General features: G+C 37.4%; 1 protein-coding gene across 3 annotated transcripts in view; it reads right to left on the bottom strand.

Moving 5' to 3' along the window:
* The window catches only part of LOC114649903 (periostin-like), a 75,612-nt gene that overhangs the window by 24,841 nt on the left and 23,367 nt on the right, over nucleotides 1-27,404 (bottom strand). For all 3 annotated transcript variants that reach the window (XM_028799273.2, XM_028799275.2, XM_028799274.2), the window contains exons 7-14: nucleotides 24,280-24,421; nucleotides 16,145-16,357; nucleotides 15,308-15,442; nucleotides 14,566-14,714; nucleotides 12,401-12,537; nucleotides 9,720-9,850; nucleotides 7,919-8,049; nucleotides 3,711-3,813 (exon numbers count right to left, since the gene is read on the bottom strand). In XM_028799273.2, the coding sequence (XP_028655106.1) occupies nucleotides 3,711-3,813; nucleotides 7,919-8,049; nucleotides 9,720-9,850; nucleotides 12,401-12,537; nucleotides 14,566-14,714; nucleotides 15,308-15,442; nucleotides 16,145-16,357; nucleotides 24,280-24,421 (1,141 nt within the window). The remainder of the gene's footprint in view (nucleotides 1-3,710; nucleotides 3,814-7,918; nucleotides 8,050-9,719; nucleotides 9,851-12,400; nucleotides 12,538-14,565; nucleotides 14,715-15,307; nucleotides 15,443-16,144; nucleotides 16,358-24,279; nucleotides 24,422-27,404) is intronic.

Here is a 27,404-nt window from a genome sequence, read left to right as displayed (position 1 = left end):
CCTGTGTTTACTATCCACGTGTCACAGGATTTACTATTTAGACTGCCAGTTTAGGCAACAATATATAATGTGATGGTGGTTTAAAGTTAATTAATGCAAAAGTGTTATTGTATATTTTATAGAATGTAAATTTCCAATTGGTAAACAGTATCTGAAAGAACATATGAACATATTTAAAGTTCAAAAAAGAGTTTGGTTCAGAACTGCAGCTGGAAAGGTGTTCAAGAACTAGTTTTATAGATATATAAAAGCAGTTTTTTTCAAAATTAATACTTATATATCTTTTGCCTTTACATACAGCTGGCAGGATAAATTTGGAACCTAATCAGTTAGTAAAAGCAATGACACACATAGAGCTAACTGTTGGAAAATGATGCAGACTACACAAGATGGCACCAATAAACTTCTGTTGTATGCATATTGCTCTAAAATCTTTAACTCAGTGAAGCCCAGTCAAAAATCTAAAAGCCAAAAATGACACCATATCAGAAGTCAGTACATCCATCCATCCATTATCCAACCCGCTATATCCTAACTACAGGGTCACGGGGGTCTGCTGGAGCCAATCCCAGCCAACACAGGGCGCAAGGCAGGAAACAAACCCCGGGCAGGGCGCCAGCCCACCGCAGGAAGTCAGTATACATCTACTGATAATTTCCTCGAACAACTAAGCTGAGTGACACTTATACTCACATTTAGCAATCTGAGACATTTTTACTTAGCAAGTTTCTCTTCAGAACATTAGGGATACTGTGACAAGAACAGGCCACTCAGCCCAATAAGCTCATCCATCAGACCAACAAGCTCCTTCATTTAAAATCTGAATTTCCTAGTTTGCTATTCATTCTTGAATCTTTAAACTATTTAATGTATTTTATATTCTTATTAAAGTTTATTTGACGGAGCACTCATGATCAACCTCATCATGACCAGTACAACATTTCGATCATGGCAGACTGGCATTAGATACTCAGACTGGCTCTACTACACACACAATAAAGCAAACATGACTAATTAACAGGGCTCTGAACTTGTTCTGTGCTACGTTGAAAATATTTGAAGAAGGTAAGCATAAACTTGCTACTTTACTTTGCTTTACAGCAGAACCACTTTCAAAATTTGGAAGACAAATTCAATATGCAAAACCCACACAGGTAGGATGTGGAGCTCTCAGCCAATGTCACTAACTGCTCTGCCACTCTGCTGGCCAGTAACAAACTAACAGATAAAATACTGTAGCTTACATCTCAAAGCACGGTCTATACTTTAATATCACAAAGCATAAACCCGTCTGATGATACACTGATGTATATGCAAATGTGTGTAAGTATTCTCTCAGTGTTTTCTAAGCAGATTCTCAGGTGCCAAGCATAGTCACAACCAGGAAAACAAAGGAAAGACCCCACAGTTTAAACTTCGAAATTTCCACTGCTGATAATATATATATATATATTTATAATACACATATATACAGTATATAATATATATATTGTGGCACCCGGCTGTGGTTCATACCCGGCCGGGACGCCCAGGAAGACAGGAGGAGGGCTCATGCCTCCTCCAGACCATAAGGGGGCGACCGCCCTGGTTGTATTGGGGGCCACGGGTACAGGGCTTGGAAGCTCAACCCTGTAGGGGTCCGTGGTCACCGCCAGGGGGCGTCCCCATGCTTGGAGGACCCTGGACTCCAGCACTTCTGCCACACTAGGAAGTGCTGGGGGGAAGAAGAGAGGGGACACCCGGAGTGCTTCCGGGGAGACAGCCGGCACTTCCGCCACACTGGGGCGTGTCCGTGGGAGATTGCCGGTGCACACCTGGAGCACATCCAGGTGGAGATAAAAGGGGCCACCTCCCTTCATTCAAGGCTGGAGTCGGGTGGAAGAAGGACGAGGTCAGAGAACACAGAGAAGGAGGTGGTCCGAAGAAATGGCATAGTGTGGTTGGCCTGGACTTTGGGGGAGATTGGGGTTTGTGGCATATATATATATATATATATATATATATATATATATATATATATATATATATAAGTAATGAAATGCAGTAAAGGAAAGGAAGGAATGAGAAAACAGATCATGTTCTTATAAATATTATCACCTCATGGACAAATTGTTGGACAATTGCAGAATTGTTTTGATGCAATTGCTTTTTTGTGTTTTAATAGCTCCCAGAATATGTATACAAACAACCTGTGAATGCTTGGTAGAAAGCTTTATTAAGTTGAAAGTATGTCTTGTATTTAATCTATTATCATTATAAGTATATTATGAAATTTTGCTTACATATAGTTCCAAAAGGTGATAAACCTATTTCTGTTTGATTATCTATGGCAGGGCGTTCAACTTTGGTCCTGGAGTGCCACTGCAAGTTTTTGTTCCTTCATAATTTCTTAATTAGAAACTAATTATTGTTGCCAAAACAACTATTGCTCAAGCAACATCCATCCATCCATCCATTATCCAACCCGCCATATCCTAACTACAGGGTCACGGGGGTCTGCTGGAGCCAATGCTCCAGCAACATTTTGTTCTTAATTTAAAGTTATGTCATATTCCCGAGTTTTCCAGTGTTTTTCAGTTATAGCCTGTTATTCAGTTAAGTCTGAGGAGTCTGTGGAGGCAAGCTGCTGTGAAGTCAGTGGTGTAATGTGACATGGCTAGTGACTCAATCCAGCTACACCATGACTCTCTCTGATAAAATCAGACAGGCTTGATTTTGACTTTAGTTGTAGGGGTCAACTTGTGTGAATGAGCGCTGTCAACCAATCTATATTCTTCTGGAAGTTCAATGAATATAATGCAGCAATGAGAAATAAGGAGTGTGGGTGTTTTGGGCCTTGCAAACAGTATAGAACTTTATCTGTGCGATGTCTCATGTTTGAAATATCGTAACAGAATTAGGACAAAAAGGGCCAACATTGCAGCTGAACTCGCAGTAGCTATTAACACTTTGTACTGCGCCAGTTCTGCCAGGCAGGATGCTACTGGGTATCACAAAAAGGGGCAAAAACACAATTGTGCCAGAAGGTTAGAGCGCAGTTGGAAAATTAGACAATCTCAGTGATTTTCAGTCGTTTAAAATTACATGGTGCAGAGATGAGATAAGCAACTGCTGTTGGCAAGTCTGGCACGCACCACAACTAAAGTTCATGTAATGTGACACCAGCTTTAGTTTACTCATTTGTTAATATTCCCGACCATTAATTGCTTCTTTTAGTTTTAAAGAGCTGCATTCACTGTTTTAATTGCTTTTTGTTTTCTTATTTATCTGCCAATTGGGAATGAAATGCAGATGGCATAGTGACCAGTAGTTCAATCTAACTTTGTCACCTGTGTGAGTTTATCATTACTTATCTGCTAAATAAAATATTTAGAAAGAAACAGAAAAGAAAAACATGAACAACTGATAATTAGTAATGTTTTACTGGCCACAATCATTTGGATGGTAATTTATACAAAGAAAAATCTATAACATATAAAGTGACCTGATGTGATAGAATGTTAGCATTTACTGTACAGGCCGTAGAAATAAAAAAAAGAAAAACAAGTTCTGTTATCTGTCAGTATTGACTTCTAATAAAGGCTGGACCAAACACCTGCAGCAACTGTGCACATTTAGGACCAAACTAGAATCTCTAAACCATGGCATTATTTTTACTGTGATAAAATACAGCATTTATCATTAACTATACAATATAAAAGAATAATTACCAGCTGGGTATAGCAGGGATTTCACCACATGAATGACACCATTATTTGCCATGAGATCACTCTCTTCTGCCTTTACCTCATTTGCCAAAATAGTGTTATTTATCTTAGGAAAAAAAAATGGTTGTTAACATCACCAGATTAACTGTCTTCTATAAAATGCAATTTATTATTTCCCATGCTCCCTTGATATACTGTATAAATAAAATGTATTATTATTATTATTACTATTATTCAAATTTTGAACAAGGTTTAATAATCTTGATAGATCTTGATTTTAAACTTGATATTGTATGTATCAATTAAAAGTAAAAATGTAATTACATAGTCACTTACTGATTACATAAACAATACGTAGTAAGAAGAGGTAAACATGGAAATACTTTAGTACTGCAAAAACACATCTATTATTTATTTACTCTTATGTAGCAAGACCTTAGCAAAGGCTTCATTAGATCTTCATAACACCTATAGAAACTTCAGTAGATGGGTTCTCATCTCTATACTGTGTGGCATATTGACATGATGGTAAAATGACTTGTTGATATGAAAGATTCACAGGTCTAGTACTATATGTAATTTCAAGAGAAATGTGTGTCTCAGTTAAAAACACCTCAGGAATACTCCAAAGTGAAGGTTTGTTAGTGGGCCACATTGCAGAGATCAATAAACACTTTACTGATGCTTTGTTAGTGTTATGAAGACCTGAAAAGTGTCTATTAAGGTCTTCTTACATAAGAGTAAATGAGTAATAGATGCATTTTTGCAGACCTAAAGTGCTACTGTTACATTTGACAATGTTTTTATTTGTGTTACCTTTTCTTTAAAGATGGATTTAGTTACAAGTAAGGGTGATTTTTATCATTTCAGGTAACTATATACATATTACTTTTTGGGCTGCTGTGCTCAATTCATTCTGCTTGTAATACTTTTCACAAAGAGAAACTAACTGGAGGCATTTCCCATTAAAACTGACAGACTGACAAGAATATATATTTTACAAGTAATTATACAGTTAACAGCTCAGATTGTGGTATCATTTTGACAGGACATATTTTGGAGTGGCATGTAATTGCATGTTGTAAAGCGGTAGTCAATTAATTTCACATTTGAAGATGAAGGTTGATTAATGGGCTCACCTTACACATACAAAAGCTCCCTTATATATTCTAAGCCTTAGTAATGTCAAACATTTAGAATACAACAAACATTTCCTATTTTTGCTACTGGTAATTGAATTATTTATTATGTGAGCTTGAGAAGAACTCATGAAATTGTACTCCTTTGCATTGAGTCTCAGATGCTGACAACAACTCCTGCCCCAGTCAAGATTACTTGACAGAGGCACCAGAATTGACCTTAGCAACCTCCATTGTCTCCTCTTTGACCAGAGTAAATTAACACATTTAGGGGTTGTGTTAAAAAATGTAAACATAGAAATTTTGAATGTGTTAATCACACATGTTAACAGCAATTAATTAGCAGATTTAATTATTATTATTTTATTTTTTTGCACAGGATGGGTTGTAACATTCAGACACTAAAACAGTGCATAGCAAAAACACATATGTTTTATATAGCACTGTGACCCTGTAGAAAATTGGTGACAATTTGGGTTTTAAAAAGCTACAGAATAATATATATTAATACTTATTTTCTTACATTATTCTTCACCTCATATGCAGTTGTTGGGAAGCTAAGATTTATAGTGGAAACAATGGATAGAAGAAAGGATTTCATTCTATATGGAAGAAATGAGTTCTTCTAATGTTTGCAGACATTATTTGTGGGCAATGAAGTGTTGCTGGACTAGGGACGTGCGGTCAAGGGAGGCAAGTGAGGCAGAGCCTCACCTGTCATCATGAAAAGTAAAAAACTAATAATGATAACGTAAAATAAATGTGTCCACTGGTCTGTGCTATAAATTTGTTTTCTGTATGATTCCAATGATACTGATCATTTTTATAGTCAAAATTGCTGAATTAGCTCATTTCCTGTTCAAATAGATAAGAGAAACCCGAGGTGCGGCAGACACAAGCGGAGCCTCACCTTGGACTGTCCTTTCCCTCACACACTGGGTTGATGCGTGCGATTGGTGCGTGCCTGTTGCTGTCTGTCTGTATGTCGCCAATATAATGTTTGCATAAACTATTATTATACACCCTGACTTTCCACAATCTGGTTAATATCTTTAATGAATATGTGTGACATATTTAGTCTTGATGATCGGCCATAAAACCGCAGTGAAAAGGCACAAGGCGAGGTAGACAGTACCATGCCACCCTGAAGGGGGCACATGTGAGCCCAACAGGTGCTCATTGCTGCTGTTCTTCTACGCAGAGGTGCCAATAAGTTAGCGATATCAGAATGTGAAGTGCACTGCAGCGGCCCGTTTATTTTTATTTTTTTTTTTCCGACTGACTGCCAAAATGGAAGATTAAGATTTTTAAAACTAAAGAAAAATAAGGAGGACTTTTACAAGAAAGTGACTGAGACTTTCGTGGAGAAGGATAGGCGCATGGACTTCATTTACAAATAAGGGTAAGACCATAAACGGTTTTCAATTTTATGAAAAATGGGATTAGACTAAGAAAAAAAATCCAATATTTAAAAAATAATTTTGACCTTAAATAAAATATTCTTTTGTTTTTGTGTTATCCTTTTGTTGAACAGTCTGTATTATAATTGATTAAAGCATCAGAATTAAAAGCTTTTAAAGACAACTAAATATTTCAATACCAATCAAAATTGAAATCCATTTTTTGTACACCATTCTATACATACATTTGTACTGAATGAGTATGAATTGTGGAATTGCAACGGCAAATTTAGAACACATGGAGGGTGTGGAGCAAAGTGTGCTCTCTCCGCTCTATCTCGCCGCTATAAATGTAACGTTTTTTAGTAGCCAGATATGTACCTTACCTATGTGTGTGTAAAGAATGCTGATGAGATATGAAACATAACAAGTACTCAGTGTGGATGCTGGTTGCTAACTGAATAGTGAATAAGTGAATCTTTTGGGTTCATATATTTGTAAATCTGACTCTGAAGGAGTCCGTGCCTCACCAGCCATGAACCTCACCGTTATTATTCATTCATTTTTGTACAAGCTGTTTACTGTTCCTTGTCAATAGGTACTGGATCCTATAAACATCTAGTTGTTAGGTACTGCATCTTATAAACAACTGTGCTTTGAACAGCACACTTATAGAGACAACCACCTGAGTATAAATGACTAAACTAACATCATGTAATGGTCAGGTTATGTGAGTAAGCTGGAGTCACCAGAGGATGTCCATATAAATGATTATGGACATGCACCAGAATTGACCCATGCACCTTAGCAACCTCCATTGTCTCCTCTTTGCCTGACATCTGATTGAGTCATTAGACTTTCACAAAAAACATTCTGTATTAAAATCTACATCTGGCCCAAAATCCTGTAGCTAGAACTATGAATCTTCATATCCCCTTACTGTAGATGTCAAATGACATTAATTTCTAGTCCCAGTTCATTGTTCATGTATAAAGATATGAAATGAAACCACAATTTTGGACCCACAACATTCCACTCTTAGTGAATGCCGTTTCCCATTCATTGCTCATTCACCTCAGTTTCTGAATTTAAACGTGCGTTTTGGCTCTCCTCTTTCACATTTGTTTAGTTAATGTGCCCCGTCTTTAAAATACTCTCTGTGAAAATCTCTTAAATAATTTTGAGTTATGTTAAAGTTAGAGTAAAGACGCATCATTGGATAGTAATGTGTCTTAATCAAAAAGTAATAATTAAAGATCACCTTACACAACGTATAAGAAATTGTCAGGGTTTATTAGTACAGTCTTTAATTGTTTTTGGCATAATTTTCCCAAAGTGCAACTTAATATTATCATCTTTTTTGCTAACTTCTCAAAGGAAATTCTGTCAGATATTATTCACTACACCAAGAACACACAAAAATGATTAAAAAAAAACCTAAATGGAAATTACCTTTGAGGAAATTCATATCTATATCAAAATTATAAATTGTATTTTCCATCTACGGAACAAGGCATTATGTGCTTATTGTTTGATTTACAGATTATCTCATTCTAAAAGTGCAAACTCTAGTCAACTGTTTCTTTTTTACACCCTTGTGTTAATGTCACCTGTGAAACACACTGCAATGATTCGTAGGCAATGCATCTAAAATGTTGTTTGATGTACTTACTGCTTTAACCATGAGGTTATTTCCTTGGATTGTCTTCAGGAGGTTAGTGACACCAAGCTCCATTCCCCCACCAATGAAAACTCCATTAGAAAAGTGATACAGAAGAATTGTCCTCAATGTATTTATATCACCTGAAAAAAATCAAAAGAAAATGACTGAAAATATAAACTGAAACAGTTTACAGAAAAAGTAATTAAATTAGATGTATCTCGTTAATTTTTTTTCTCATTGGAAGGCCCAAAGCCTGTCTTAGCCACATCAGGTACAAGGCAGGGTGAACCCTTAACACTCATGCTTCCCATAATTACATAATGACTGAAAGTCAACAATTAGCATAATGTACAGTATACCTGCAATATGTGAGAGGAAACTAAAATATCTAAAAAAAAAACAAGGTGGGTACAGGGAGAATGTGCAAATTCCATGTAGAAGAAGAAGACATTTATATAGGACATTTCAAGACACTGAAAACAATTTACATTAAGAGGGGGGAGCAACTTCAACCATCACCAACGTGTAGCATCCACCAGAAAGATGCAGTGGCAGCCATTTTGAGACAGCATGCTCATCACACATTAGCTATTAAATGGTGAAGGGGTGAGACAGAGGATTACTAGGGTGCAGAATGGCCAGGCCATGATGAGTAATTTAGCCACGACATCAGGATACACCCTACTCTTTTCGAAAGATGCCCAGGGATCTTTAATGACCACAGAGGGTTTTACATTTCATCTGAAGGATAACAATGTTTTTGTATCATAGTGTCCCTGCCACTGCACAGGGCATTGGGATCCAGACAAGATCACAGGGTAAGTATCCCATGGTGGGCTCATCAACACTTCTTCCAGCTGCAATTCAAACTTTAAACATCCAAGTACTGACCGGGCAAAAACATGCTTAGCTTCAGGTGGATGACCTATTCTGAAGTGCATGTGATATGACTGCTGGCCATGAAGCCAGTGACCAGTGGCGGCTTGTGTATAGGCACTGTGAAACTGCAGCACCCCCTATTTCCACTTGATATTATCGATAACATTTAATATAATGAGTCCTTTTTCTTTAATTCTTTCTTTATACTTGTACAATATATAATCCTTAAGCTTAATGTTAGTAGCCATCCCCCAGTTTATGAAAAAGATACAAAAATCTTTGTATGGAACTGTGCGCTTCACAGTTCCAGCGGCGTGCTGTTTGGTTGTTGTGCGCATGCGCACGTGCACAAAGGAAGCTGCACGCAAGGCTGCAAGAGAGCACTGTCGCTCCCGCAGTGCTGACCCTGGCGTGCTGGTGGAAGGTAGTGTTTTATTTTTTTTTACTCTGCGTCTGTTGTGCTTAAAAACCATGTACCATATTCTTGAATGTGATAAAGTGTAGAATTAGATTATTATCCTGCTTCCAGCTATTCTATTTGATTCATTTTTTTTTCGGTTTCTGAATAAATTTTCTTTTTATACATGTTTGTTTCCTTTTACACAATTTTAAAACAAAGGCTAAAAATTTTCTGGAGCAGCACCCCCACTAATTTTAGCTATGAGCCGCCACTGCCAGTGACTAGACCAGAAATTGAACCGAGGTCTCCAGAGCTGGGAGGTAGCAACACTAACTACTGCTCCTTATGGATTTTATTTAGCTTGAACGAATTTAATGCCTATACATCCACCATGATTTACTGTTTGACAATATACATAGCAACAATGCATGTGTCTGTCACATTGGAGTCTCCATTCCATTGTCATTTTCTATAATACTGTATGTTTCATGAATGGATGTTACTCTTAATAACTGTGAAAAGTCTCCTTACTTGTGAGAAGTTCCATTTCCTCTTCACTTAAGTTTTCAAAAGCATCATTTGTGGGTGCAAATAGAGTCCAATCTCCTTCTTGTTTGAGCATCTCAGTCAAGCCTGCTGCTTCCACAAGGCTTAGAAATATGCTACAAAAAGCAAATTAACAAAATATAAAGTTTCATGGAAGACAGAGCCTTCGTGTGATAACAGAAGTGGAACCTGGACTATTGGATGCCATACCATATTTGTGTCAAGTTACGATGAGCTTTGTGTTCTTTGGCAGGTAGGTATACTGTTTCTGGTAAGCACATGTTGGCACATCTGCAAATAACTACCATGCTGCTGAAGGCCACTTAGATCTTTAGTCTAGCCAGTTCTTCCTCTGAGCTGCATACACTCAAACACACACTCAAACACACACACACACACACACACTCATGATCCCTTGGTTATTGCATACAAGCTTTGAAGATAATTGTCACCACATGATAAAGTTCTACAGTCTTTTGTTTTGCTTTCTATGTCTTACAATTGAAAATATATCACAGAGAGAAGTTACTTTTGTAAGGTGCCTAAGGCCTAACATCTCTAGAACTTCTTTAATAAACAACCTCACAGTCATATTAGATTTATTTTCAGTGTGATGCTATAACCAACATGTAAGACTACATGTGACAACTTTAATACCTATTTGTAGGGCTGCTGTTTGAAAAAAAAATGTAATTGCAATTAATCGAATGTGAAACATTTTAATCAAAATTAATTGCATGTTAATGGTAATTTACCATGCTTCCTTCAAGCATTTTGATATTTTGCGATAAAGCAGAAATAACTCATAAAAGTCGTTAATTTCTAATAATAAACAATAATAATAAATATGCCTATGCATATTAAATTATTTCAGTTATTTTATTGAACAGTTATGTGTAACAGAAGCCCACACCATACCAAATGCACTAACAATTACACAAACAAAAAATATAAAAAAACAGAAACATAAAATCATGGTTCAGCTTTTGCGCACTGTTACAGCTCAGGTTGTTCTTAACTGATACACACGAGTCAACTTTGCAGCTGTTACCGGAGAGTAGAAATTATTAATTAGATTGAAGCTATGTATATATTGGGATTTTAAATCGCAAAGATAGACTGAAAAAACTTCTATATATGTATCTTATAATTATTTTGATGGTTTAAATTGCTCATTGTCAAAAAATGTTTCATTTGTGAATTAGAAAATAAGTGTTACTATTGTAATCTTCAGCCCAAATGGATGTAAATATTAGTATGACTGATTTGCACTGATTGTTGCCTAATTTTATTGGTTACAGAATAATATAGGCTAATGCAGGTTATAATGTTGGCTGCAGTAGGTAACATATGATTAATTAAACAACGACAAGATACCATATTTGCTTTGGAGAATGTGTGAGTGACGAATAAGGAATCAAGTGATTCCACTCTGTGTCATCTGCTCTTTAGCTGCTCAGACAAGCATAGCACCTGAATTGTGAGATATAACTTCATGTGTGACTGGAAAAGCTTGACGACAAACGTATCTTGCACTAAGACCTATACCTCAATAGCCTCTTGCATTTCAAGGGTGAACTTGCATTCACTGACATTACTGTGTATACAGTACCATCTTTTTCTGGATGTTCTGCTATATGATATAATGACTTTTTTTTTTAATTGCCAATATGTGAGCACAGCATAATGGCAAGCATGATGTTGATCTTGGCAAACTCACAAGGTGCACAGGGCTTGTCCATCTGCACCATCAGAGCGAAAAGAAAATGAAACTCATTCACTCCACTTGTATAGGTGATTTGATTTTAATTGTTTTGATGTTATTCTATGCTCTTTGAAGGGTTAGTGTATATATGAAACAATGTGTACAAAAATACAGGTCAAATCACGTCCCTTGCTGATTCAATACGGTATGCTGTATTTTATGTTTCAATATGGAACAATCCTGCATCATACGGGATGAGTGATGACGACTCTATTGGTGTGTGTGGATGAAGATCAATTATCAAGAAGAAACATAGGAAATGATTATATTCACTCGGCAATGTTTCATTAAGTGTGAAGAGTGGTCAAATTGCCCAGAGTAAATTAATGCATTTAGAGGTTGTGTTAAAAAATGTAAACATAGAAATTTTGAATGTGTTAACCACACATGTTAACAGCAATTAATTAACAGTTTTATTTATTTATTTTTGCCCAGAATGGGTAGTAACATTCAGACCCTCAAACAGTACATACTGTAGCAAAAATGCATATGTTTTATATAGCACTGTGACCCTGTAGAAAATTGGTCACAACTTGGGTTTTAAAAGGCAACAGAATAATCAATATTAATATTTATTTTCTCATATCTCATACACGTTTTTTGGGAAGCTAAGGTTTATAGTGGAAACAATGGATAGAAGAAAAACTTATAGAGGCAACCACCTGAGCATAAAATGACTAAGCTAACATCATGTAGTGGGTCCGGTTATGTGAGTAAGCTGGAGTCACCAGAGGATGTTCACATAAATGATTACGGACATGCCTACTTAACACCAAAACTGTACCAATCCAAACATATTTAGATAATATCCACGAGGCCATGATACCAACAGTAATTATTATTACAAAACCAGCTTGTCTACTCAGCCATCTTTACTTTTTATGAATTAATACAAATGTACCTGAATCTATCATCTCCTCTCAGAATGTCAATCATTGGTTTCTCTGCTGGTTTAATAATGTTTCTAAGGAGATGTAGGGCACCATTTCTTCCTTCTTTACTGCCTCTGATCATGCAAGAATTTTCAATGCATACACTCTGTTAAAAAAAAAACATTAAAAAATCATACAAGCAATTCAAAGTTATTTCAGGAAAATTAATGCTATGCAGTGTTCTGATATTTTTTTACATTATGAACAGTTATTGATATAGAGAAACATTTCTTGCGTTACTACTTGACATAAAAGTACAGATAAGAGGAGAATGTTTAACATGGAGGAAAGTTATCAGTAGAGCCCCTCAGGGGTCTACCCTTTGACCATTACTCTTTCTGATTTATACTAATGACATTGACTCTGGAATAGTTAGTAAACTTGTCAAAGTCTCAGATTACACTAAAAGTGGATTGATGGCAAACAGTAAGGAGGCAGGAAAAAGAATTCAAAAAGACTTGAACAACCTTCAGAACTGGGCAAACATCTGGAACATGAAATGTTATGTAGAAAAGTGCAAAGTGCTGCACATGGAAAAAAGGAAAATAAGTCATAAATACCAGATGGGAGACACTATCATACAGGAAGGAACCTTTTAAAACAATATAGGGGTTTATGTTGATGCAACACCTTCATCAATAAAGCAATTCACAGAAGATTTAAAAAACAGATAAAATGTTAGGTTATATTATAAAGACTGTTGAATTTAAGTAAAGGAACTTGTGCTCAACTATATAATGCACTGGTAAGACCACATCTGGAGTACTGTGTGCAGTTCTGTTCACCATGCTACAAGAAAGACATAGCAGCACTTGAAGCTGTGCAGAGGAGAGAAACCAAGTACAGAACTTAAGGGCATGTCCTGCTCTGACAGACTCTTCAGTCTTGAGCAAAGGAGAGTACGTGGGGACCTCTTCCAGGTATTTGAAATCCTCAAAGGCATTAATAAAGTAAATGTAGCAACATTCTTTTGGCTTAAGGGTGAATTCCATACTCATGGACATCAATGGAAATGATGTCTGTGATGTACCATCTATTGAAATGACAAATGCAATTCATTTTATTACTAAAATGTTTGTGATGCTCCTTCTTTTGGAATGGCAGGAACATAGCAATGAGACACAGACAGACACCCAGACAAGTATCCTTTTATTAAGGTGGATAATTCAGTGATGCATTCCCTGGTATAGTACTCAGGACTCATGTCAGATTTTATGACTGCACTTGCTGAATTTCATGGCTTCAAAGGGTGTCAAATTATATGACTAGGAATTGTAGGGGACGAGAGATTACACAAGTTCCCTATGACTTTAGATCACACTTTCAGATCTTGGATTGTGCCTCAAAAGTACCACAAGATTGACTCATTTTAATGGCCAATCAATGTGAAACACAATGAAATAAGAAGTAGAGTACTTCAAGAGTTCAACTGCAATCTTTCATCATCTTTTTATATTTTTCCACAGTGTTTGTGGTATGACAAATATGAAAGGCTGAACAGGCATCTGTGCTGACTCCAAAGTTCAGCAAGCAACTACTTTGTTTCAATCATCCAAAGCACTTGCTCTCCTTGTTTCTTTATAACCACCATTGCTCTTGACTCTATCCATCCATCCAGTTTCCAACCCGCTGAATCCAAACACAGGGTCACGGGGGTCTGCTGGAGCCAATCCCAGCCAACACAGGGCACAAGGCAGGAACCAATCCGGCATGTTCTCTCCGTGTCTGTGTGGGTTTCCTCCGGGCGCTCCGGTTTCCTCCCACAGTCCAAAGACATGCAGGTTAGGTGGATTGGCGATTCTAAATTGGCCCTAGTGTGTGCTTGGTGTGTGGGTGTGTTTGTGTGTGTCCTGCGGTGGGTTGGCACCCTGCCCGGGATTGGTCCCTGCCTTGTGCCCTGTGTTGGCTGGGATTGGCTCCAGCAGACCCCCGTGACAATGTGTTCAGATTCAGCGGGTTGGAAAATGGATGGAAATTACAGAAATATTTATTTTTCATTGAGTCTGCTTCTTGTTGCAATTTGTCATATATCAAAGATCTCAAGAAGGCCTCTAAACAAAAGATAACAACATTCCAGAAACACTTCAAATATTATTTATTAAATAAAGCTATTAGGTTCATAAAGTCTACTCACAGTGCGGTAAATGAAGACTCTAAGAGTCTTTCCTCCAAGTGTTTCCAAATGCTGCCCATTGTAGAGTCCACTCAGAATGATTTTGTTTTTCAAAATATGATTTTGCAGAACCAGTTTAAGAACTCGTTGGTCCATACTCAATACATCATCTGCCAAAATATAAAAATCATTAATCACAAAAATATTTTCACTCCTAGGTTGTGGAATAGTAATGACTTGTCACATAACAATGCCAAATGATTTCAGTTTCTAACATATTTATTGGATTTACAGTCATGTATTTGAAGTACAAAATTACAGAACAATTGTTTCCATATTTCCAAGCTGGAGCACAAGCTGTTTATGTGACACAGTGAGGGTCACATTGGGAGTCCAATATTTAAGCCAAAAGGCTACACTGGATGATGGGGCTGTTTAATGAACTTCTGAAAATTCCACAAGTTTAGAATTTACTGTCGAAGTTGCATTTTTTATTTTAAAAACAAATCAACTTCTGTGCATTATATTTATTTCAGTAGTTGCACTGCCAAAAACTGGAGACCACATGTCAAACATATTTTATTTATTCATCTGTTTGTCATTGACAAACAAGTTAGTTTTATTACTTAATGAAGCACCAACTGGGAAAATTAACTTTTCCTTTGAAATTCAACTAATGAGCTTGTGTTTTTTTATTTAGTTTTTGGAAATGCATCAAAGTTTATGAGGTATAAGATGTGATGAAAGTGAATTCATAACATACCAGAGAAAGCAGCATTTAAAGGCGCAAGGAGGGTGTATTCTCCCTGTGGTCTGATAGATCCAGACAACCCCAGTTGAGCAACCAGGTCAGTAAAGGTGGTCTGCGATGGACCAGTAAGCTCCAGAACCTGTTTAGCTTAAAAATTAAAAATACAATTGCAAAGTTTTAGCTGTCAGTCTATGATAAATCTTAACATGCACTTCAGAACATTAGCCTAATGGATTAGAAAATGAAGAGGAAAGTAACATGTTTTCATTTTAAATATTTCACTGACACATATACTATACTACTTGAAGTATTTTGTATATCACTAAACATTATAGCAGTTAAAAAACGTTGACATTGAGGTTTATTAATTCACTTAAACATGGCTCATTCATGGGCAATTTTTAAAAAATGTGAGAAAATTACAAAATCAGCAGAATTGGGAACTCCAGCTATCCACTAAACCTATTTATTCCAGTAGAGAGTCACGTTAAGCCTGGGCCCAGCCCAGCAGCATCACCATCAGGCAGGAATCACCTTGTTATCAGTCCATTGCAGGACACATCTCTTCATATGCCTGCATTAGCCAGCACTGGCCCAACTTTGAATCACCTAGCTATGTAACATTCATGTCTTTGGGATGCAAGAGAAAACTGAATACTGAGAGAAAGTCACATGAACATGGAGAGAATGTGCAAACTACACGGTGGCAGTGATCAGCATTTGAAATTAGATTAATGAACCAGTAAAGAGCACAGTTTACCGTTAATCCATGTCTTTAAAAATATCTGCTGACCTAATAAAATTAACAAGTTAGGCTGTGACGTCCATTTATAATTAATGTAACCTCACCTGAATCTGGGATAAGCACTTCATCAATGAGATGAATGACTCCGTTTGTGGTGACAATGTCTTTGCGTTTCACCATCTTTACTCCATTCACAGTCATACTGTCTCCATCACATCCAATCTCAATGTTGTTGCCCTCCAGAGTCTCATAAGAAGAACCAGCCATTATAGCTTCTGAGCACTGGACAGAGTTCAAAGTATGGAAGTTCAACACAGCTAAGAGAAAATAGTGGACATAATTAATAATCGGGTACTTTACAAAATAATTCTGTGCTATTTCTTCAAATAGAAATACCATTTAGCTATTTAATATAAGGATAATTATTGTTAAAAAGTGAAAATTAACTACCAGTTGAAACATTACATCTTGCCTGAAGAAGGGGCCTGAGTTGCCTCGAAAGCTTGAATATTGTAATCTTTTTAGTTAGCCAATAAAAGGTGTCATTTTGCTTGGCTTTTCTCTACCAGTTGAAAAAAATAAAAGGAATATTAGAAATGTAATCTTTGGCTGTTGAGCCTTCATTAGGGATTAAATTGATTGGAGAATGAAGGAAAAACATGTGCACAAGGTGGTGATATTTAGAGATTAATTCTTTCTAAAAGTAAGTTTTTGTAGCTGAAAAGATTTCCCGGCCCTCCCTTCCCAGTCTTTTGTCATACAAAATGCACTTAATAAACAATAAAGGGAACATCTAACACTCTTAAGTAGTTACATTTATGATACAAAATTTATAAACTGTTAGGTCTCTGTATTTTGATGTGGCACTTGATGCCACTGTTCTAATGCCAAGCTGTTCTCTTGTGTAAGGAAAAGTCATATTAGATAAAGGAGCATTGGAATCATGGGAGGGAAAGATTCTGTCATCAGAGTGGATGGCCCAGCGCAGACTCCAGTATAGAAAACCCAGGAAGGCGTAGGCTGCCAGTTGACTCAGGCCTCCCGGACTGTGACTTTGTCTTTGACTTTCTCTTTTACATTTTTCATCTCCCCAATTGTCAACTGCCCATAGTTCATCAATTAATTAATAAACATATTGTTGGTTTCTATCTATTTTACATTATGTTATGTTATGTTATGTTATGTTATGTTATGTTATGTTATGTTATGTTATGTTATGTTATGTTATGTTATGCAAGGGGTGTCCAACTCCAGTCCTGGAGAGCTACTGTGGCTGCACATTTTCATTATAACTCTTTTCTTAGTTAGTGACCAGTTTTTGCTGCTAATTAACTATTTCCCTTTATTTTAATTGACTTTTCTTGAGACTCTGACCGCTGAATTGATTCTTTTTTCCTTAAACGTAAATTTGATGTGAAGCGAGCCAACAGATTACCAACTAAGCTGGAACCTCAAACTCCAACCTTCATTCAGTGTCTTAATTTGAAGCCAATTCTCGTTGCTAATTAACCTGTTATTTCATTCCATGGCGCTCATTCCCATGTCTAAAACTGTTGATTTTCTTTTTTGTTTTGTGGACCTGAGCAGATCAACATTACTGACGCCTTCAAGTCAAGTCAAGTTGGGGAGCATGCACTGATACAGAGCGTTGCCACACCCACTAAATGACGAAACAACTCGGGATCCCATTTGGCAACCCCCCAGGCAGACACGCGGTCCAGTCCCACCCTCTGGAAATTACCCTCTATCTGCCGCAGCCAGGTGTTACATGGGCTACCCCTTGGCCTGGTCCAGCCACTCAGGTCCCCAACAATGAGGATCTTACAAGCTGGATCACCCTCAGGGAAACGCGCCACATGGCCGTAGTGCCGTAACTGATGCTACCTCACAATGCAGTTAATGTGCCTCATTCAAGACTCCATGAGCCACCGCTCATTCGACACGAAGTCAAACCAACAGTACCCACGGATTTTCCGGAGAGACACAGTATCAAAGGAGTCCAGTCTTCGTCTCAGGTCACTGGATAGCGTCCATGTCTCACAACCATATGGCAAGACAGGAAGCACCAGAACTCTAAAGACTTGGACCTTCGTCCTTTTGCAAAGATATTGGTAGCACCACACACCCCTTTCCAGTGACCTCATGACACCCCATGCTCTCCCAATCCGTCTGCTGACTTCACAGGAAGAGTCACCAGAGACATGAATATTACTGCCAAGGTAAGTAAACCTCTCGACAAGGTCGACACTCTCTTCACAAACAGACACACTGCTGATGGCTGTGCCCAAGATGTCATTAAAGGCCTGGATGTTGGTTTTTATTCAGGACACTCGCAAGCCCAGACACTCAGACTCCTCGCTCAGTCTCTTGAGCGCCCCGATCAGAGCCTCCATTGACTCCGTGAAGATCACAGCATTGTCAGCAAAGTCAAGATCTGTGTATCTTTCTTCACCAACAGTTGCCCCACAGCCGCTGAACCCCACGAACTTGCCCAACACCCATTCCATACAAGCATTGAACAGAGTAGGAGCAAGAACACACCCCTGACGAACCCTATAATCAACTAGGAAAAACACAGAGGTTCTGCCTCCACTCTGCACAGCACTCACAGTACCAGTGTACAGGCCGGCCACGATATCCAGCAACCTCGAGGGGATCCCGCGAACCCTCAGGATGTCACACAGGGCAGCTCGATAAACTGAGTCAAACGCTTTATGAAAATCGACAAAGGCTGCAAAGAAACTCTGCTGATATTCGCGTTTGTGCTCCATGACAACCCTCAGTGCCAGGATGCGGTCGATGGTAGACTTCTTAGGCGTAAAACCAGACTGTTCCAGTTGCTGGTAGGTGAGCAAGTGATCACAGATCCTATTGAGGATGACCCTAGCAAGGACCTTACCCGGCACCGAGAACAGTGTTATCCCCCCTGTAGTTGCTGCAATCCAGGCGATCACCCTTCCTTTCCAGATAGGGACGACAAGTCCTGTTTTCCAGTCAGTTGGGATGATGCCAGTCTCCCAAATGGAAGCAAAAACTGCTTGCAATTCCAGGAGGACAGTCTTACCACCAGCCTGAAGAAGTTCACCTCGGATACCACAGATCCCTGCAGCCTTTTCTCCCCTCAGCTGGTTCACCACCTATGATATCTCAGTGAGATTGGGTGGTTCACATTTAATTGGAGGATCAGCTTCAAAGACCATGGACCAGAGATATTCAACATCCTAGCCGGAGGATCAACTTTGAACAACTGCTCAAAGTAGCCAGCCCAGTGGGTCACAACTGCAGTGTCATCCATAAGGACCGTTCCATCAGCCGCCCTGACTGCGACTATCCGAGGAACAGATTCAAGTTTGTACGTAATGCTTTGATTCCTCTGTAAGCAGGACATGGCTCACTAGACCACAGATGATGTGTCACTTGCTCACAGATTCCTCTAACAAACGCCTCTTTATCTGCCCTCAGAGACGTCCTTCTCAGTTCCCGGTACAGACGAGAGTTGCCATTGAGCTGTGCACTGCGACTCCTCTCGATGATATCCAGGGTGCCCTGCGAGATGAAACACCTCCTTCTGGGAACACCGGTAACACCAACACAACCCTCAGCAACCTTCTGGGTCTTGTCATGGAAGGTCTCCCACATCACATTAGGATCGGCAGTCGCACCCAAATCTGCAAGTTCCTCACACAAACTGTGTGCAAAATCATTAAGATTAACTAACTCTGACGCCTTCACCTTTCTTTATTTTCAGTTATTGTGTGATGGACACAGGTTGTTGTTTATGTGTTGGTTCCTTTTGTGTCTTAATATTGTTTCGTTGCTAACTAAGGAAAAAAGAAGCAATTAAGGGGCCTGAGTCTTAAGTTGTGCATCAATTAAAATTAAGGCAAAGAGTTAATTAGCAGCAAAATCTGGTCACCAATTAAGAAAAGGATTAGAATGAAAACCTGCAGCCACAGTAGCTCTCCAGGACTGGAGCTGGAGACCCCTGTGTTATGTTATGTGTGGGGTTTAACAAATCTGTATCTTTATACATACTAATTCTGTATTTAGTAATTGATAAAATTTTGTAATTTAGGCGAGAATTTGTTCATAGCACCCTGTGCCTGTGCTGAGTGAAGACCACTCACTATACAAAAATAAGTTGTAAGTTATAAATTAAGTCATTCTTGTAATTTGCAGGACAAAACTGTACACAGTATTTAGGATGTAACCTCATAGGGTTATTTTAAAATGTAATTTTAATCATAACCTTTATAAACGTTATATTACATAAAATGTTATAAAGTGTGTTGAATAACCAGCATTTAGTCTTTTAAATCCTTTTTATACTTTCTCAACTTCTATTAAGGCTGTAATGTATTTCTTAAAATATATGCCACAAACCATTACACTGCTTTCTTGTCTCCACTAACATTAGCAGACTTCCTCATGTTCTTTTCTTTAAACATGCTGTCAATTATTTTCTTACCCCCTGCTGCACACAATTCTATCTGAAGGACTGTGATGTCAGATTCAACTTGGGCCACAAGGTTCTGGGAAATTTCCGTTATGATCTTCATGTTACTTATTTGTACGGAATAATTTATCAGGGTTTTTTTTCCTAAATTTCCACTGAATGATGAGTAGAATATTTTCTTACTTGCAGCAAATTTTATTTTGATAGTAAACAAAGACTGAATTTTTCTTAAATCCCTAATACCTTGCAGTTTAAGTAAAGAAATAATGTCTGCCAGTTGTTTAAATTCTACAGCAGATACCAAGCCTTTTGCATATAATGCAAACAAGACAAGATGTTTTACATTTTAAAACACTCAGGTCACACTTATATAATAATAATAATAATTTGTGTGTCAAGTAAACCTATTCATGAATATAGCTGTCTAATGTGCCACCCATTTAATTGTTTTAATTTTTTTCAAGATTTGTGGTACAAATTTAAAATTATTTTAACACTGTTGTGTAAATGGAATTTAGATTTATTACCATGACATACAGCAAATTTAACTTTGCTTTATTTGGCACAACTAACTATGAGTCAAACAGCTGGCATGAGATGCAAGAAAAAGTGAGGATGTTGGATGCTTTGTGTTTTTGGAAATATGAACAAGACCAAAAAGATAGCACTGATTACTTCTTCTTTAAAGAAGTTTGGAAAGTAGTTGAATACATTTAAATCCAAAAATACATTTACATTGTATATAGAAAAATAACACAATAAAAGCCATAGCTTTTTTCCTGTAGGGCACTAAAACTCTGGAAAAAAATAGAACTACAATGTTAGAGAAGCTCCATCAGTCTCAGCATTTAAATCAAGAAGAAGACTCATAATATTAACATATACTTGACAGAGCTGCCGCTTCAGTTCACATTACTCTCTTCTTTTGTTAAACCATTAATACCTTTCTATTTTCTTTTTCTCTCTTTAGTGTCTGTGATGAAAATCAGTCTGCTCTCCATTGGATACATTGTCAAAAATGAGAAAAATTTGTTGAAAACAAGCCATTCAGCCCAACAAAGCTTGCCAGTCCTACTTAATTTGTCAGTCCTATCCACCTAAATGATGAGTTCAGAATTCTTTTACCTGAAGAAAATTGCAATAATTTACCTACAGAATATGTAAATTTCACAATGCGACTGACCAGAGACAGTTAGAATTTGTACTTAATTGTACTTAATTTGTACTTAAACCACTATATGTAAATATATTTAGTGCAATACGGTTTGAAATCCCTTTGCCATCTGGGACGCCAACGTTATGGACAGACATGCAGAGACTGCCTACCATTTATAACCCAAGTGTGGCAGCCCTGTGATGAAGTTCCCATTTGGACAGAACTGCGAACAAGTTGTAGTTCTAAGCGGCATCCAACTTGGAGACATTATGTGCTGCTAGAGGTTGCTGTTAGGAAGTGGTTCTCCTGTCATATGGCTGTTCCACCTGACCCAGAAGTGCTTCCGGAATACAATACTGACATACCAGAAGTAAGCAAAGGTCAAGGAGTAGGAAGGAATGTTTGAGTTACCACTGTTTTTGTGTCCTTTTTGAATTTACAATTTGTTGGTATACTTTTGATTGGCATTACATTGTACTTTTTTGGATTAGAATTGATGTCTTGGTCATTTATATGTGGGGACTTGCTTAACAAATGTGCTTGTGAATGTTTCGGTATGTCCAAGTGATTACTTCATATTAAACTCTTAAGATGTGTTTAGATGAGGGGCATCTGGCGTGAATTAGATTATGGGCTATGTCCCTTTGAGTCGATACAGTAATTTCAAGAAACATCTTCTGAGGTCTCTACACTTTAAGTGTTCTGAGAGTCAAGTTTTGCAGTTTTAGAATGATACTGCCTACAAGTATCAAAGCATCATCAGATTTGTGAATACCAAATAGCAGAAAATGCTGGCATTGGAAGTTCTTATAAAAGCTGGGAATTTTTTAAGAGTAAAAAAAAAATAAGAAGCTACAAAAATAAGAAGAAACCTTACCTCTTTTGTTTCACTAATATTTATTCTGTCCATTTTGTAAAAGCCACTGCCCAGTAGGTTGGTTGAGAGTCCTATAACCCTTTTGTAAAGATGTGTTTCCCAGATATTGTCTTGAAATAAAATGGTGTGTGTGTGAGCATCAATGACAAAGAAAGGTAAATAAAAAGAAGTGCATGCAACCTACATCAGTGCTTAGAGTAGCACTGCTTCTAAATTAAACAGTAGAACCACCTACCCACCCATTCATCCATCCATCTTCCTAACCCACTTATTCAGAGCAGGGCCATGAGGTCGCTGAAGCCTACCCCAGCAATCTTAGGTGCAAGGCCGAAACAATACCCATACAGGATGCCAGTCCATCATAGGGTGAACACCCACCCACCGACACACACACGCATGCACACAGACATACATACCCACACATACTGTACATAGACTAGGGCCAATTTAGCAATGCCAGTTCACATAATCTGCATGTCTTTGGACTGTGGGAGGATACCAGAGCAGACAGTGGAAGCCACAAATTTTAATTTTAAGAAGGAAGTGACAAAGAAGCAAAACTGCAATGGCTGGGCTCATAAGTGTAGCTATGCTTAAGAAAGAAAAAGGCAAACCCCAAGAACTAGTCCAAATGTCATACAATTAAGGTAATCGAGGCATAAGATGGATGCTGATAAAGTCAAGTAGGAAAACAACATACATTGGAACAGAAAGTGAAGATGTGCAGAACACCAATGTGACCAAAACTGACAGGATAATGACAATGGTCAAAGATATATAATGACACAGATATCGCATACAGGACCATAACACAACTAACCTGGAAAGAAAAGTGAAAAATTTAATAGAAAGGAGGTAGAAGAACATAAGAGGTTTTTATAACCAACAATTCATTATATTATAGTGTCTTTCTGTCGCAAAGAACATCTCAAGGCACTTATGTAGAAAAACTTTTTCTATTTTTTTTTACATCTGTAGTACAAACAGGTTAGGTGGGTCAAAGGTGGAAGCTAAACCAACTTAGAGTCCATTTCATTAGGAAATACAAATTAAATAACAGGCATGACAAGATGACAGGGAAAAAAGAAAGGAAACCAGATGCAACAAAATGTGTATTGTGAAGGAAGAGAAATAAAGGATAACAGAAAGCAGACATGCAGGGTGACTAAGAAATAAACAACACACTAAGACACACCAATTTGTGGAGCCCTTCAATATTTGAACTTGTTTCATGCCAGAAACGCTAGAGTGAAAACTGGATAAACATTCATTGGCAAGACAGGGCACAGGACAAAAAGCAAAACTGGTGTTAAGCAAAAAAAAGGTGTTAAGAATCTAAGTTACACCTCAGTGAATGTGCGACCAACATACAGAAGACCAATGAAAATCAGCTTCACCAGGGAAGTTGTCAGGAAAATAATTTAATACCAAACTCTGATATGATTACCAAGTTGAAATTTTAATTAGTGATAAGCAAGAAATGTCCTGTAAAAATACTCATTTATAATAATATATAATGAAAGGGCACAACCTACATGGACAGTCCGCAAAGACAGATTTAAGTTCTTGAAGTGCAATTTTCACCTGAAAACTAGGTCAAGAGAAGGTTATTAATGTCTTTCCTTTCAGTGTTTCTGATTTTAAAATATACAATATCAGCTTTGTGGATGCACTGGGGGAAAAATACATTCACTTTATTCAAACTGTGGTCAGTTTTGTTACTTAAATCAGAATAAATAGGCTGTGTTACCTTGAAGAGCCACTTTATCACTCATGATCCTTTCTAGTACAGAACGAGGAAGTTTTGCAAAAGCTTCATTAGTAGGAAGGAAAAGTGTGTAGTGACCAGGTTCCCCAAATTTGTCAATCGTGTCTGAAGCAATAGCAGCAGCCTTTAAAAGGAAAAAAAAAAATTAGGAATAACACTTATTCATCAGTTCTCATTTTTCAAACATGTACACCACTTATTTCTATGTTTACAGACTAACTTCCTATGTATATATTATCCTTGCAAATACATTTGTATTATACAACTTGTGAGACATGCAAGGTTGGGAAGCATTTTACGGGATTTGGAAAAGAGGGAAATATATGGAAGTATTAGAGTGTAACACCATCACTAACCAGTGTTCTGTTTGCTCCCATAGAGTACAGAGAAAGCTCTGGAAGACATCTGAAGATATTTCCTACACGCCTTTTGAAGCCCCACCCCTTACAGTCATCTCGGTATTTGATTCTTCGTCAACTCAGAAGTCTGAATTTGTTTTTTGTTATTTCTTTCCAGTCTAAGCCTTTTTCACATTGCTAATAGCGAATCTTTATTTTGTGCGCGTTATGTGACCTTTATTTTGTCCAATAGATATTTGTATTAAATGGGGATCCCAACTCCATTCTGACTTTACTCCTTTTCTCTTCACAATATACATAATGCATGCTATATATACATTGTATCATTTTATTTAATTTTATCTGTTTCATCAACTTTCACCAACCGTCTTGAGGAGACATCTCATTGTACTATACCATACTATTATTATTATTATTCAAAAAGAAGAAGGATGCCTCACGCCTGGACAAACTGGTGAGGAAGGCAGGCTCTATTGTTGGCATGGAGCTGGACAGCTTGACATCTGTGGCAGAGCGAAGGGTGCTCAGCAGGCTCCTGTCAATCATGGAGAATCCACTGCATCCACTAAACAGTGTCATCTCCAGACAGAAGAGCAGCTTCAGCGACAGACTGAGAAGATCGTTCCTCCCCCAAACTATGAGACGCTTCAGTTCCACCCGGGGTGGTAAACGTTAACATTATTCAAAGTTATTGTCTGTTTTTACCTGCATTTTTATTACTCTTTAATTTAATATTGTTTATTTATTTATTTATTTTTTTTGTATCAGTATGCTGCTGCTGGAGTATGTGAATTTCCCCTTGGGATTAATAAAGTATCTATCTATCTATCTATCTATCTATCTATCTATCTATCTATCTATCTATCTATCTATCTATCTATCTATCTATCTATCTATCTATCTATCTATCTATCTATCTATCTATCTATCTATTAAGTAATCCATTATATTATTTAAAATACATATGACAATAAACTTGGCAGCATGTTTTGGTACTGTGTATAACTTTATGAATTCCGTGATGGGGGCACCTTCTATGCAGAGCTTCCATTTTCTTACTATATTGATGTGATCTGGTTTTCCTCATAGACCAAACACATTTTGTTAGATTGATTGACAACTTCTGTATGTACTGTGTGTGTTGACGGTGTATGTGTGTGTGTTGAGGGTGTATGTATGTGAGTGTGCCCCATGCTGCATGTTTGGTTCCTTTGTTTTGCCTGTCAATGCCATATTAGACTTCAACTCAACCTAAAGTGAGTTCAATAGATAGATTTATGCTTACAGAAATAAGTCAGTTGTTTCTCTTTATTATTTTTAACAGGTAATAACAAGCTAATTTAACATCTTGGCTTTTATTCAAAATAGTTAATTTTCTGATATACTGTATACTTATCAAAAATAATAATGTGATATAAGGGATTTCACAGTGGCTGATGTTTAATCTGTAACATAAAACAGAAATGTTTTTATTTTCTGTTTCACACAATTCCATGAATTCTTTTAAAAAACAACTCAAAACTCATCTGTTCAGGAAGGCTTTTAGCTCTACTTGACTTTATTACCCTGCTCTCAGTTTACTTCTCTGTCAAGATGCTCATGTAACCTGTATGTGTGTGTGCAAGACCATCAATTGTGTTGTCTGTTTTTTTCCTCTAAATTCACGGTAGTAATCTTCTTTATTTATTTATCTGGTTTGTACAACGCTATATACTGTATACCCTGCCGTTCTGTCTTATATTCTGTAAGTGCCTTGAGCATGGGAAAGGCACTATATAAATAAAATGTATTATCATTATTATTATTAAGATATTTTCATTCATCTTCAAATCCATCCATCCATTGCAGGACCACAGGTAACACTGAAAGCAATTAATTTAGCAAGGTACAGGATGTCAGGCCATTGCAGGGCATACTGCAATTTATCTTCCTTTTTATGTATGTATTTATTTATTTAAAGAGCTTCTGTAAAAAGCCAAATTTCCCTTTTGGGATGGTTAAATTTCTACCTATCTATCTATGTAGTATTTTCATATTCTATGTTCTATATATCTGTATTGTGCTCTAAAATATTTTTGCATAGTCTGAACAGCTTTAAGGAGTAGTTTAAGTATGCAAAGAAGCACATCAAATACATTCATTTTGTGCATATGATAGTTCATTTAACTCAAAGACAAAGTTTTTTCATGGTGCAAACATTATTCTGATATTTAATATTTCTTTTATAGCACAAATTTTTAAAGGGTCTATCATCTACCAAAATATGTAAACTTTTTTCTTTATTTGTTGCTTCTGAAAGGCAGGTAATGCAGTGATTGAGGGTATGCTGTCATGGACCTAGCAGTCTGGAATCAAATCTCATGCCCATCATTAAGAGCTTTGTATATTTGCCCTATGTCTCCATCCATCCATTTTCTGCCACTTATTTGAAGCTGGGTCATGGGGGCAACAATTTTAGCAGTGTGTGACCCCTCACCTGGGGCAAACTTGCCTTGGGAGGCCCTACCAGGAGCTTCTGCTCCAGACAGCATAGCTCCCAGGGTGCCCTATGTCTGGTGGGTATTATTACCTTCCTCCCAAATCCCATTATGTGCATTTTAAATTAATTGGACATTTCTACAAGTGGGTGGATGTGTGAGTGGACTTTGTGATGGATTGTTGCCTAATTCAGAACTGGTTCTTGTCTTGTGCTTAATGGTGATGCACTGTGCTCAGGGCCAATGCAACTGTGTATTTCATTAAGAAGTT

The sequence above is a fragment of the Erpetoichthys calabaricus genome, chromosome 4 (assembly GCF_900747795.2).
Source record: "Erpetoichthys calabaricus chromosome 4, fErpCal1.3, whole genome shotgun sequence".
NCBI classification, from domain to species: domain Eukaryota; kingdom Metazoa; phylum Chordata; class Cladistia; order Polypteriformes; family Polypteridae; genus Erpetoichthys; species Erpetoichthys calabaricus.
This window is presented reverse-complemented; position numbering and strand designations above follow the sequence as displayed.